The sequence below is a fragment of the Botrytis fragariae genome, assembly GCF_013461495.1.
Source record: "Botrytis fragariae strain BVB16 chromosome Unknown tig00000270, whole genome shotgun sequence".
Lineage (NCBI taxonomy): Eukaryota > Fungi > Ascomycota > Leotiomycetes > Helotiales > Sclerotiniaceae > Botrytis > Botrytis fragariae.
The window spans coordinates 34,167-49,077 of record NW_023501006.1 but is presented as its reverse complement, the minus strand read 5'-3'; the positions used below and the strand labels follow the sequence as shown (position 1 = coordinate 49,077).

At 43.1% G+C, this 14,911-nt stretch overlaps 4 protein-coding genes across 4 annotated transcripts; 2 read left to right on the top strand and 2 right to left on the bottom strand.

Moving 5' to 3' along the window:
• Positions 1-1,529: 1,529 nt before the first annotated feature.
• Bfra_012183 (uncharacterized protein) lies at positions 1,530-2,906 on the top strand (the record flags this gene model as incomplete). The annotated part of the gene is made up of 1 exon (XM_037342502.1): positions 1,530-2,906. One exon carries the CDS (start codon positions 1,530-1,532, stop codon positions 2,904-2,906), a length of 1,377 nt encoding a protein of 458 aa, XP_037187486.1.
• A 1,704-nt stretch (positions 2,907-4,610) lies between these two features.
• On the bottom strand, positions 4,611-5,780 carry Bfra_012182 (putative peptidyl-prolyl cis-trans isomerase protein; the record flags this gene model as incomplete). The annotated part of the gene is made up of 5 exons (XM_037342501.1): positions 4,611-4,774; positions 4,867-4,897; positions 4,962-5,099; positions 5,149-5,294; positions 5,645-5,780. The coding sequence occupies 5 exons, from the start codon at positions 5,778-5,780 to the stop codon at positions 4,611-4,613; spliced, it is 615 nt and encodes a 204-aa protein (XP_037187485.1).
• A 3,115-nt stretch (positions 5,781-8,895) lies between these two features.
• Positions 8,896-10,335, top strand: Bfra_012181 (putative ring-8 protein; the record flags this gene model as incomplete). Its single annotated transcript, XM_037342500.1, has 2 exons — positions 8,896-9,113; positions 9,165-10,335. The coding sequence occupies 2 exons, from the start codon at positions 8,896-8,898 to the stop codon at positions 10,333-10,335; spliced, it is 1,389 nt and encodes a 462-aa protein (XP_037187484.1).
• Positions 10,336-11,660: 1,325 nt separating this feature from the next.
• Positions 11,661-13,657, bottom strand: Bfra_012180 (putative heat shock protein sti1 protein; the record flags this gene model as incomplete). Its single annotated transcript, XM_037342499.1, has 4 exons — positions 11,661-11,813; positions 11,866-13,106; positions 13,163-13,467; positions 13,593-13,657. 4 exons carry the CDS (start codon positions 13,655-13,657, stop codon positions 11,661-11,663), a joined length of 1,764 nt encoding a protein of 587 aa, XP_037187483.1.
• Between the last annotated feature and the right edge of the window lie 1,254 nt (positions 13,658-14,911).

Sequence of the window (14,911 nt, the reverse complement as noted above, 5' to 3'; positions counted from 1 at the left end):
ACACGGTATAAAGTACACGCCCATCGAAATATCTGGGCCGAACTGGTTCAAACTTCGGATGTTTGTTTAATGAACCTTTGTAATTCCATCTCAACCTATACACACCTCATCACATCTCTCTCAAACCTCAGACGAGATGACCTGCACAGTCCAAACCGCATAAATTCCGAAAACATCAGAGGATTCAGTATGGCCTTAGCATCAAAGTACTATCTACTAGGTGCCTTGGACTGGAGTCTAGAATGATGATAATATGGGGTGGCAAGAGGTCGGCGTTTATCTCATATGATGATGAAAAACGAAAACAACACACACCATTCGAACGATGAATCGATGAATTCTCTCTACACTTCCTGGCTAGGCATTCCTGATTGTGTCTCTTTTCAAGCCACTTGAATCGACTTAAATGGCTCAACCTCCGACATCCAGACCGAAAATGTGCCACAGATGAATTAAGAGATATCAGTTGATTGGTAATTGAAGCCAACGTTAAGATTCCCATCTCGACCTGACGGGACTATTTTAATTGGATATGGTTAATTTATGACAAGGTCCAAAAAAACACTTTGACCATCGACCAAGCATTTTCGCGACATTTCGTTTCTTGCAATGCTCTCTCCCGAGTTACCCCTTGCACAACCCCGCAAAAACACGTCCTGGCTCTTCAGTCATTCAAACTAATGATCAGAAAATGTTTCCAATATCAGAATATTCATACTTGGGACCGACGATAGGACCTTAGCCGTTCTCTTCTTACAAAGTTTACCTGAATACTCCACTTGGGAGACACTTGGGAGACACTTGAAAGGACTTGGATGGGTATCTGCTGCTAGTTAGGTACTGTCAAAATTGTTAAGCTTTCTTGCCAACCAATTGTTTGCTTTGGGTCTTCCTCTTTCTTTCTTCCATTACTCGTTTCTCTGTTTACAAGAAACAGTTTTAATACAATGTTCCCCAGTTATTGCTCATTCCTTTCCATTATACCAGCCGGTCTGTTGTGATACATTCCCTTGAAGTTTTCTTTGTCTCTGGAAGTACAAAGAGAAAGCATATGCCAAGGACCTTCACTTTTCAACTTTCCTTCTTGACGTCTATCTCGCTTTTGCATTGTTCTATTGTTTGTTTCTTTTCCTCGAGTGCATTCACTCGAGTTCGCTTGAGGAGTCACCCCATTGTTCTCTGTCACAATAAAGAACCTTCGATTCATACAATAGTCTTTATTTGGTTTACAATCATTGTTGTTACTCGAGTATATCTATTGTTCAGTCATACTAAACAATGTTCACGCTGGCCGGGAATCATCTATAAAGTTCTACACAATAACCTTTCAATGTCTTCTTCATAAATCGAACCATTACTTCTTTCAATCTCACAACTCTCCGAATCGAATAAATATTTACATAGAACTCGATCAGAAGAATCAAAACTCGAACCTCTAAGTTTAAATCAAATACACTTCCTTGCAGGCAAGAAAAAATCCTCCGATTCAAATATTCAAACATACAGCTCGAAACTCAAAAAACTTCAACATGAAGTCTACAATTTCAATCAGCATTGCGGCTCTCGCACTGTTTTTCCAAATAACCGTAGCCCATACGTGGGCAGATGAACTGAGAGTCATTGCACGAAATGGAACCTTTACAACTCCGAAAGGCTACCCCCGTGCTTACACTCCCCGGACTGGAGCATACAACCCCGATGACAACCTCTGGAAACTCTTGGACACTGTTCCCGATTCTACCACGATCTGTAACCCAAAACAAGTGCCAGGAGCAAAACCTCTAGACTCATCTCAACAAGTTTTGAGCGCTGCCCCAGGAGACTTCGTTGCCGTCAGATATCAAGAGAATGGACACGTTACTGAGCCTACACAAGCAGACACTCCAGAACAAGGCAAGGGCTTTGGCAGCGGTATTGTTTACGTTTACGGTACCGCTGACAGCAAAGCAACTGACAAATTCAACTCCATTCACAAAGTATGGAACAAAGATGGAACTGGCGGAGACAAGCGAGGAAAGCTCCTTGCCACTCAGTACTTTGATGACATGGCATGCTTCCTTGCAGGCAATACTAATGGCAACCTATTCGTCGACGCACCGACCAACAAAGTTACTATTGCTATGGCAAGAGCAGAAGCTTATAAATTCGCACCGACAACTCAGATGGGCGCAAATCTCTGGTGCCAGACTGATTTCCAGATTCCAGAAGAAGCACAAGCAAACAAGGACTACAGCATTTACTGGGTTTGGGATTGGCCTACCATGGATAAGAAGACTGGCAAGACAACGGTCAGCGAAATCTACACTTCATGTGCCGACATCGCTATCACTGGTACTGCCAACAAGGAAGAAGTCTCTTATGTTGCACCTCAAGATCTCAACAGCGCTGCGCAATGGAGTCAGATGGTCAATCCCTTTGTCGTCGATCCCACCGCCGCTCAAAAACCATGGTCTATGCGCGCAACTACCGATCTCTTTGCTAAGCCAACCGTCGTCGCTGCAGCTGGAACAACAGCTCACGTTCAACCAACCACTGCAGCCTCCATCTCTCAGCAACAATCATCCACCACCCAACAAGTAGCAACCGCTACCTCAGTCTCTACACATCAAGGCTTCACCACCGTTACCGTCTACGTTACCCAGACCTCCGGCGTATCCAATCCAACAGGTGTCGCCACCGGTGCGCAAGCAGGCGTTGGAGCTCCCTCCGTTTCTCCTTCTGGATTCGCATCAGGAAGCACCTCAATCCCTTCAAGTGTAGCTTCTGCTTCTCCTTCTGTATTTGCATCAGCAAGTGCCTCAGCACCTTCAGGTGTTGCTTCCGCAAGCGGCTCCTACGCTCCTTACCCTGCCATCCAACCTTTCATGAAGCGCTCCCTCCAGATCCGAGGTCGCAACGTGAACTGAGTTCAACAGGGATGGATAGAGTCAACGGACGGATTGGAGGAATAGATGAGCGGATAAATACATAGATAGATTAGATAGATACCCCCTTTTTCCTTTGAGGCAACTCAATTACTTTCACAGCATAGCACAGCCAAAATTGATAGATAGATAGATAGGATACCCTCGGAGTTCAGTTTGTTTTTGTTTTTTTACATTACTACGGAGTTTGCAGGCGGTTTTCCTCTTTCATTCTCTTCTCTTCTCTTCTCCTTCTTTTCTTTTAGAATTCTTTATGGTTCTTCGAGATGGCTGGCTGGCTGGTTTATACAGCACAACACAGATTGTTTTTTCTTTTGTTAACTTTACGTTTTACTTTACGTTACTTTTACTCTTTGCTTTTTTATGACGATGATGATGATGATGACGACTTTTTGCTTGCGGTGATGGATTTGGATTTGGTGCATATGGATGAATACATATCAGGCATTTGGATTAGTTTGGTGCATGGAACGGATATGAAAAGTATATGGATATGGATGATACCCCATTGGACTTGCATGGCTTTTTACTACACTCGTTTTTTGTTTCTTTTTTCTTACATATGGAGAAGGGAGGAAGGGTTTTCAGATGTTTAGATGTTTAGGTGTTTGGGTGTTTAGGTGTTTAGGAGGTTAGATGTCAAATCGTTCGTAGCTGGTTATGAATGAATGAATGAATGAATGGAAAAACTCTTGTGAAATTTGAAATTTGAATAATGGTATTTAGATGTGTGTCATTCATATATATGATGTGTGCGATGAGGTGCGTAGTGATTAATCTAGGCAATAAGGGGGAATGAAATCAAAAGAAAGAGTAGATAGATGGATACTCTATCGTAGAATTAGTCACCTAGATATACACACCTGCTCTGCTCCAAACACCCCAGTTCCGACCAATCCTCAATTTCGAATTTCAAACTCCATAGTAATTGTTTCTCGGTACTTGATTTTGTTCCTTGGTGTTCTTGTTTTGTTTGCTTACTTCCCCATCTCCCCGTCTCCTTGCATAGACAGATTGAAACACGATCGAATCCAGAGTTCTAGATGCGAGGTAATGAGCATAGTGAGGATCAAATGATAATAGTGATGAGTACGAGTGGGAGGATGGAAGTATGATTGGGTTGAGATGTATTGTATTGTGTTTCGTGGTGTGGTGTGGTGTTTTGGGTATGATTTATATGTGTTGATGAGATAGATATTATATTAGAAGAGAGGGAGAGAAATGGGGAGGGAGAGTGATCAAGGATTTATGTGTAAAGAGTTATGAATAAATGAAGGAGCCATGAATGAATGATGGATAAGTTGAGCGGTATGATGGATTCAAGTTTTAAAGGCAAAGGGAGAGAGGGAGATTGGAAGGATATATGTATGTATGGCATGTATTTCGATACTTGTGAGTTTCGAGGGAAAATGTGATACCAGAACGGACCATTCGTTATGTATGATAGATGAGAAAATGTGGATAGACGAATGAATAAGATGAGATTTTCTATCTTATCCTTCAATATCTCAATGTGGTACTTCGATTTCGGTATGATGTAATACGTTCAGATTTGACATCTCTCGTCCTTCTTGGAAGAACTTTCTTAGCTCGCCTTATCATAGAGGAACCCTACCTCTTTTTTCACGCTCTCATTTTCTCATCGCGTTCACAACTGATCCAAACCCCTTTTTTCCATTTCCGTATTTACATTTCCCCGCATAAAGAAATGACAACAGGTAATTGCGGAGCATCCTTTGGATTCGTGCGAGTATTTTCCATTTTACGAACGACGTCCATTCCATCGACTACTTTGCCAAAGACGACATGTTTATTGTCGAGAAAGGGAGTGGGGACTGTGGTTATGAAGACTGGAGGGATATTAATGGTTTGATTTGGATATGATGGATGAAGTAAAGGGGAGGGATATGTAAATGAGATGTAAGAAGTTGAGATGACTTACACTGAGAACCATTGGTATTTGGACCAGCATTCTATATCCATATTAGCTTCATATCCAGCTTCAAGAATACCAGGAGAATTGGACTCAAAACATACCGCCATCGACAAAAGTCCCGGTTCCGTATGCTTATGGGTAAAATTCTCATCATCGAATTTACTCAATCCATAGATACAAGTAGAGCCCGTACCATCACTATTCAAGAAATCACCACCCTGACACATGAAATCCTTGATCTACATAACATATTAGAACTGAATTAGCGGAAGAGGGAAGGGGTCATACGATTCGATGAAATCTACTGCCTTTGTATCCTTGCGGTCTACCATGATGGTTTTTGGTTTCCCCGGTACAGAATTGGCGGAAATTTTCGGCCGTCTTGGGAACTACATCGGCGAAGAGCTCAAATTGGATACGACCGAGTGGCTCACCTGGTTGATGTTAGAGAATCATGTACCATCTTCAGAATGGGAGATGTTCGAAGATAACACGTGATGAATTTCAATGAACCAACAAAAAAAACTGGTTCCTCAAGCTACTAGCTGGAAATACCGGAACACTCCTTCAAAAAATTAAGGGGAGTGAAGCACGTGGACAAAAGAAGCAAAAGACAAAGAGATCAGCGATCACACGATTTGATGTGGAACGACCTGGTACTTCGGAATGCTAACATTTAGACTCCGCCATTTCCGTGTTTAAAGATATGCATGAAAAATAGTATAGTTTCTGGCTGGCTGGCTGGATGGATGGATGGATGGATCATGCCGTGAAAATGACTAACCTCCAATTGTGATATCAAAGAAGACTCTATTCACATATTTGTCAGTACATCGTGATCTTCTCCACACGTTGAAGGTTGCATCAGCTAGGTATACGAACAGAGGGTTCCCCGACGCGGGTAACTGAGTTGGTGGCATATTTTCAAGGGTGGGTGTTGAGGGTGTGGTGTTTGGAGTGTTGAGATATGTCAGAAAGAGGAAATCTTTCTGATTAACTCCGATTGTCCTCCTGCAAGCGTAGGTATCGTTCCCGAATTGTATCAAGAGGTCCAAAGCGTATTCAATACGGTGTATTGGAGGGGAATCGGGAATTGTAATCTTTGACAGGGTTTAACAATAGATCTAGAAGTGTTGTGGGCAAATAGAAGCCGTATGATTAATGAGGAGACAAAGAATTCCTTATCGAATCAAAAATCTCGAGAATGATTTGGATGATGTAAGGCCAATTAGATGGTCACCTAGGTGTTAGGTCTTTCGTTGTCAGGTGTTGATCTTTGTGTGGTATTTGGAAAAACACGGGTCATTCCTTAGAAAAAAGGTCTCTCGGCAGACAAGATTGATCGTCGCTTTGTAAAGTTTAGCGTCATATACGTGCAGAACTAATTGGAAAAGTTACAAGGGTTTTGCGAGGGGAAAATCAGAAAAGCTTGATTTTTCATCATAGATCTTGATGAATGGATGAATCAATCCACTGCTGGAAAATGCGGCACAGATTTGAGTCTTTTGACTGGAGAGAGAGGAGAGGAGAGGAGGGGAGGGGAGGTAAGGGGGAGGATACTAGTAGGTATCTTATCACTGTCACGAATCGTCAAGAATCATTACCTACCCATGATCGAATACTCAAGGCTCTCGGCCAAAAGTGTAGTGTTCCTATATCTATGTGACATTGCTTGGCCGCTAACTTTCATGAGGTAGGATTTCTGACATGTGCATATGCCAATAGATCAATCGTTGGCTGCATGTATGAAAGTGGCCATACGATACACCAGCCAGATACATGGAAGCGAGAGGAGAACGGCGTTCAATCTCAATTTCTTTGAGCTTGGGATGGGGCAGAGATTCATTGATAATCTGGAAAACAGTGCACTTCACAACAAAAAGAGATTTGGCATCGGAAAGATCAATACGAGTGAGTGCATGCATATCTTCAAACCGGTGATGTACTGGTAGGTATCATGAGATGTCACCTCACTCTGCGATCTTCCAGGTTTCGAACTTTCGATAGGTGTTCTTGCATGATGAATCAAGGAGGGATGGTTTAGTATCAAACTAACTCAACACGCTCCGAAATCCCCGGGTTGATATTATCCAATGATATCAGTTCAGATTGTATTGAGACGGACGTTGTGTGCATATGCATATGCTGAATGTACTGTAATCCCATCTCTTAGCATTCATTTTGAGTTTCAAAGAAGGAGACACAATTGTCTCAGATTTAAACGTTTTTGGAAAATTCATGATCGCTTCCGGCCTATCCATATTTCATGAACATCTTTTGGAAGTGAGAACATGGCTAGATATCCACGATGTAGTAGGTAGGCAGGTAGATAGTAATCTTACATGCACACACCAGAATCAAAATTCCAAAACCCATTAATGTGGATGTGGATGGATGCGTCTAGAGTAACGAGGAGAATTCCGGATTGTGTATCCGATCAATATCTAGATTTCATGTGGCTTACCATTCGGGATTTGTCTTGCCCATTCCATTGCAAGTGTCGCAACACAGTCGATGCTTTTCATGAAGTCCAATCATTTCTTACGGATGGCCGTTTGCCGTAAACCGTTACCAAACTTGTAAGGTGTAGGTAGGACCCGACTGTTCTTTTATTTGTGTATGGAAGTGAGATGATGAGATGTATTTCAAATACTTTGGGTGGTATGGGAGAGGCGAAAAGGGAGGCGAAAAGGGAGGCGTAGAATGGAAGTGAAGAATATATTACTTGTTACATATTGCTACATTACCGCATTGAGCTTCGCAGAGAGTTGTCAGGGTAAGAAATGAAAGAGTTCAAGCTCCTTTATTCCTTATTCCTGTCTTTTCTCATTGTTCTCTTTCATTATCAAATACTGTTACTGGTATATACGATGTACGATGTACGATATTTGAGCACTTACATATACTTTGTACCCAGTTCTTTAGATCCACCATCTACCGACTCAAGGACTCCGCCAAAAGGAATTCCAAAACCTGTCTGTACGCATTCGGGAAGTACCTGACTATATAATTTAATTCACTCATCTACCTATCAATCTCACATATCACTTCAACTGATTTGAGATTGAGATTGATATTGGGAACGGGAATGGGAACGGGAACGGTATCAATATCAATATCAACATCAAGACAAATCCAGTCAAATCCAGTCAAATCCAGTCAAAATATCTAACCCGAGTCCTCTTTGATTATTGTTGTTGTTGATTTACCACATTATCATTACCATTCCACCCTGACTCGATTTGATCAACTTTCAGCTCGATTGGCCAATAATTGTCGGTTGCTTTGACTTCCTCTTTAGCCATCTATTTAATCAAAATCAAAAAGACTTTGATCTCTTATTATTAAGCCAACTCCAACTCCAACTCTAACTCCAACTCCAACTCCAACTTCATTCAACTCAACTCCAACTTTCAACCCTCAATCTACCCCCAACTCAAGATCAAATAATTAAAAAGGTATGTTTGCAAGTCACATTCAAAAATGACCCTTTTCAATTGATAAGGATAAATTTTTACTTGTTTCGTGCGTCTTGTTGCAAGATCCCATTCATCATCCATTAAACTTGCTGACCCCATCTTTTTTTCTCCAGCCTTCGCCCTCTACGCCCAGTTTTGGGTACTTTATCCACAAAGACAGCCTCTCAATTTCATCCACCCATACATCTATCCATCCACCCCCTCCCCATCTCCCCCATCCCCCATTAATGCACATTGTCGCACCAAGGAAAGGACTCGTGTGAATCGCTTCACTTTACTTTACCTTCTTTCACCTCTCACTTCAACCTTGAATTTTCACTCTCGCCAATAGTATTAATCATTGGAAACCGGAAAAGATTGCTTCAAATGAATTGAACATCAATCAATAGTTTCAAATGATCTCGGTAAAAGGATTTCTTTGATTCATTCACGACCACTGTGGCAATCAATAATCCCATCCTGTATTGCATTGACCCACCCATACGACCTAACTCTGGGAAAGTTAGAGGGTTGAACGGCGCTGCACAATTACAACAACACATCGCTCAACTAAAAGATGGCGCTAGTTAATGGAATGCTAGAGGTCATCAAGATCGTCGGGAGGCAGACTACAATCGCACCTTCGTCAACAGCAGCAGCTTCGTCCCCGATCTCATCAACCTCAGCATCTGCTACTCCATCTACACCAACATCATCCAACAACAGTAGCCCGACTAGTTCACCACTGTTGTTCTTTGTTGCGCTGGGATTCGGTGTCGTATTTACAAATTTATGGTAAGTATCTCAAAGGGTTCGAATGACTGCTTATCACTAACCTTTGCGAAGGATTATTGTTGGTGTCAAATACTGCTTTCGATACAATGCTAGGAATCGGGCAGCGCGAGAGATGGGTGAGAACCCAATTAATCTCGATAATATGCCACCCCGACCACACCGAAGGCGCCGGGAAAAGAAGCTTATGACCATGGACGAAGTGAACGAACGATTTCCTCTGACGAAATACAAAACCTGGGTAGCAAATCGAGCTAGCGAAGGACTACCAACTAGTGGGGGTGTTACAGCGCCGCCAAGCCGAGCTGCAAGCGTGGCAGAAGTGGAGGGTGTAGAACCATCTTCGCCTGTTGGCACAAAGCATTCTATCAACACCAGGCCAGCCACAGCCACTTCGAACAGAGATGAAGCAACACCATCATCGCCAGCACATACTATTAGAGGTGGGTATGGCGACAGAAAGAGTATGGATGCGGTAATTGCGGAGAAGACACCTGCAACGACCGAGGAGCGTAAGGAAGAACTACATCATTTGGAAGAAGTTCCAACGAGAGCCAGCACAATCGATAATAAGAATATCGCAACAGTCGAAGACGTTGAGGATGATGACGAGGATGACCATATTCATACCGCCGTACCTCTCGAGCTCCTCAACAACCCAGGAGATTCATGTGCTATCTGCATCGACTCCCTAGAAGAGGATGATGACGTTCGTGGTTTGACTTGTGGTCATGCTTTCCATGCCTCGTGCTTAGATCCATGGTTGACTAGTCGTCGTGCTTGCTGCCCACTTTGCAAGGCGGACTATTTTACACCAAAACCCCGACCTGAAGGTGAGCCTGAGCCTGAGCGACATTCACGTAGAGCGCACGCCTCGAGGGCAAATATGCCCCAACAGCCACAATCAGCTTGGACTGGAATTCGAGGTATGCCAGGAATATTCGGAGCATCCGCTAGATCAAATGTGGATACCCGAAATCGTGATGAACGACAAACTAGGCGCGCACGCCAAGCTCAAGCTGGACCGACGAGTGTAGCAGCCGATGGAGGAGCACCCGAAGTCACCACTGCTCCAGCAGCAAGCAGATGGAGGCCAAGAATACCGGCGGCTTTCACCGGAATCCGCATGCCTGGTAGTAATAGAGCCACAGGAAATGCTTCGGCACAATCAGCCAATGCCGAGCCAACGCCTTCTCAGCTAGAAGCAGGTCATCGTTTTGCTTGAGGATAACTGAGCTTCAACTGGGCAAGTTGAGTCGTCTATTGAGTGCGTGGGGAATTTTCGAGAACAATTCAGTGATATCATTGGCATCACCACAGTGAGAATTACCTGTGACCGTGTAATCACGAGTACATACCTACCAAGCTGTACCTGATCCTTTGCAACCATTTCTCAACAAACATTTCCAAGTCGCTTCCAATTCGCTGACCTTTCCCATCAACCCACCAATCCGAAAGTGCCCATGTCCCAATCCAGCAAACGATCTCAACCCACCCCCTTTTCAGTCGTCTCAATACCTAATTTCGATCCGTCATATCCCAGGCATTGTACATACACTCAGATACCAAGACACTCGATACATCTCAGTATTTGAGCTAGTCTTCAGAATTTTCTAGTCCGTCACAAGTCTCTTATGATTCTGTGCTCCTTTAGCGAATGTTTATCTTATTTTACTTTTATTTTTCTTTATCGACATATTTTCGATGGGCCTCGGCTTTTGATTCCGGGTTCTGGCTGGTATACATGGTTCGGGTCCATATGAATGGGATGGTGGGATGGTGGGATGGATGGGAAGGACATGATCGGCGGGGAAGGGTTTCAAAGGAAATTTGAAGAGGTCGATTCCGGGGTGTTCAGGGAGGTGACTGATGAATAAACGAATGAATGAGGGGGCAGGCGGGACACATAGATCGATATAATTTCACTTTTATCCGATCGCATGGGATGTATATGGATGGATGGGTGGGAGGGAGGCGGGACTTGGGGGCATGTTGGGATCGGAGTCGACGGTTGAAAATACAGGGCTGGCGGACATAGTAGTGCAGTTGATCCATTACATACAATAGCTGATGTCAAAGAGAGAAATATTCACACTTATACATCGTTGTTCTCGAACATATCTAGATTGAATGTCGCTTTGAACTGTAGAAAACGAAGCGTGGTTCAGGTTGAATTTAACTGCGAAGTCAAACAAGGAGACAGAGGTGCTCCCAAATAGAGAGGAAAAGAAAAGAGAATTCCGAATTGAGTAAATTGTGAATATTAAGTTAAGTGCTTGACTACCTAAGTACCCTGCTGTGCATTCCATAAAAATGAAACTGACACGCACGCCCGATATCTTTTAACATACATCCCCCTTTGCATGCATTCTCATGGTATTTTCCTCCTCCCCCGTAGTTCATTTTCATCTCATGGATCGTGTTATATCATATCATATCATATCAAATCATCATTTCCAGAGACGAGCCTCGGGAACGATTAATTATTAAACCTATAACTCATCTTCTTCAAGTTACCTTCCATTCCATCAAATCAGATCTTCAATCCGATCATCTTCCTACACGAATGACACCGGCAGCGATGAGTTGTTGGATCTTGGATCTGATTTGTGGATTCTTCATGTGTTCTTGAAGAGCGGCGGGGTCGTTTTGAGCTTGTTGGAGAATGCTTTGCATGACTGGATCACCCATGATTCTTTGGATCTGTAATGGTTGTTAGCGACACAATCTCGGAAAAATCTACTTTTAAACCTACCTCAGGGTCTCTTGAAAGTCTCTCCTTAGTCTGTTCCTCAGTCTCATTCTCTCTGGCACTGTACATGGCAGTAACAGCCTTCTGCTGTTGCTGCTCAATTTCTCTAGCATTGGCCTTTGAAACATCAGCCTCGCTAGCTTCGTTACAAGCATCAAGAGATTTGGAGTAATCTCTCATGCCAAAGTATGCTTGTGCTTTTCGGATGTATGCTCTGACAAACTTAGAATCCTTGGAGATTGCCTTGTCGCAATCTTCCAAAGCAGAAGGGAATTCAAGAAGCTTGATGAAAGAAGCTGCACGGTTACTGTAACCTCTTGGATCCTCGGGAGCACGCTTAATCATCTCACTATAAGCCTCGACTGCTCCAGGCCAATCTGACTCCTTGAACTTTTGGTTTCCGAGTTCACGAGCCTCTTCAGCCTTTGCTGGATCGATGTAAGCCTTTCTGGCACTATCAATCTTGTTCTTCTCTGCGGCACGGAGCTTGTTGACGACGTCAGGGGTACGATGTTCGGTGAGCGACTTGTTGTAGTTCTCAATGGCTTTTGACAGATCTCCAATCTTCTCATAAGAAGTTCCGATACGGGCGTATGATTTAGCGATCATCTTGAAATCGGCGTAAATTTCTCGTCCCTCTTCAACAGCCTTCTCACATGCTTTAATGGCCTCTTCATACTCTCCCTTTTCGAAATATGCAGCACCAAGGTTGTTAAGATATGTGATATCCTTGTAGATTTCCCAAGCCTTGCTGTAATGTGCAATCGCCTCATCAAAGTTTTTCTTCTTGTACTGTTCGGTACCAAGTCTCTTTTCCTCGTCGGCCTCGGCCTTTGCCTTCTTCTTTTCGGCAGCCTCCTCATCCTCTGGCTCCGGTTCTGGCTCGGTCTTGGCTTTCTTGGCTTGTGGTTCTTGCGAGCTTGGACGTACATCTGGCATTGCGATATCTTCCTCAGCCTCCTTAGGCGCGGAAGCACCCTCAGCACCTGGAGCGCCACCAAAAGCACCCGAATCGGCGAAAGACATGTCGACACCCATCAGGACACCCAAGACTTGAATCATACGTGGATCTGAGAAAAGTTCTTGAGTATTGCCTGGGTTGGACTTGATTTGTTGAAGTTTTGACATGAAGGTTGGGTCTGAAAGGAATTGGGCGGTCTTTGAGTTCGCTGCTAATTTATTGATGAGTTGAGGATCACTGAACATATTTCCTAGTCCTTCTGTTGGATCACCCTTTACACCATCTAGAAATGCTTTGTTAGCCAATCGTCTATGTAACTCTAGACTTTCCAAAACTCACCTGCTTTAGCCTCTGCATCGATGGATTTCTTGACTTGTGCCAAACCCTTGGTAGCAACCGCATAATTTGCATCAAGCTTCAAAGCCTCTTCGTAAGCATCATGCGCTCCCAAAAGATCTCCCAAACTTTGCTTAGCAGTACCAACTCTGCCCCATCCCTTGGCCCAGTCAGGCTTAATACTCGTACACTTTTCAGCATCCTTCAAGGAGTTTTCAAAGTCTCGTTTTGAAGCATATGCAGCCGATCTATTGGAGTATAGGATGTGGTTTTCTGGTTCGATAGCAATAGCTTCGGTGAATTTTTCGCTATGAAGTCATTAGTAACTTCTCTTCACGTATATTCCTCCTCAACAAGAACTCAGTGCAACAATACCATAGATAGCTCTTCAGAGTTATACAGCCTTAGAAAGACGAAGAAAAGGAAAACTTACACAGCCTCGTCGAAATTCTTCTCTGCAATGGCTTTATTGCCAGCAGCTTTTAATGCGTCCGCCATGATGTGTGAGAGAGTTATGAAAGTAGAAAATCAGAAAATATGATAATTAAAGGTCGAAAAGTAATACTAAAACTCGAATGCTCAAATTATAAAGTTGAGTCGGAGGTTGGACAAGCATCTCTTTATTTTCCCTCCACTTGTTTCCAGAGCTTTCGATGCCCGCCTCGAATGGTCCGAGCTTCTTGTTCAAATCACATGAGTAATTATTTTGGGATGGTGGGGGAAACAAGGCTCGAGCAAGGCTATCCAACATCTTTGACTACTCCTAGGGGTCTAGATGTCTAATGTCTAAATGATCTGTCTGAGCCTATTTGACTGTTTTTATCAACTATGCAAAGTTAACTTTTCACTTCAAAGTCTACTTTTCCACTTTACATCTATAAAACAGGGACTATTGCAATCTCCAGACCCCTAGCCTAACTCAGAATTCAAGCGTGGTATCTGATGCAAGGTTAAATTAGATGGATGCAAATCAATCATACATAGACTTCTGTCTGTCTTTCTTGACCAGAGTTTGGAACTTTAACTTAGAATCCTCAAATGTTTGACACCCAGAATTCAGATCTTTTTTAGAATATACTTTTATCACTGTTTCTCCAGAAACATTAAACACACTCCTAACACATTACAAACATGCAGGTATCAACATTCATTTTGAATCTTATTATCATTGCCGCCCCCTTTCCTTTATCACCACCCTAATCTCATGCCTTCCCAATGTTCCATTCCATTTTGCCAACTGGCACTTCTCGAAAATGAGCAAGTACCTAGTTTATGAGAACTTTGTATCTCCCATCCCATCTCCCCATTTCATATCCCACAAATATATACACAAGTCTGAATGGCCTCCTCTCCTTAATCCGGTGACCCCTAAGACTGAACTGATAAAATGTCCATCCCAACTCATTCTCATTCCATCCCCAAAATAAAACTAGCAATTATCTTCTCATTAATGACTCGGTAGATACGTATTATGCTGTATGCGATTCAAACCCTGAGTCAGAAGCAGAAATGCCAGCTAGCATTTAGGCAGGCAAAATAAAGAAACCCCTCCCCCAAAATAACATAAAAAGGTATCCATCAATAATGCATGCGTGTGTGAGGTGTGCCACTACCTCCAAAAATATGTGCCCATTCAATCAATTCAAATCGTCAATTGGTGCGCTCGTCTGATGGTGCTCTGTCGTATAACAAGAAAAAAGTAGAAAAACACAAAAATGTTGAACGCAAAAGGGGTAAAATTCCAATGCAAAA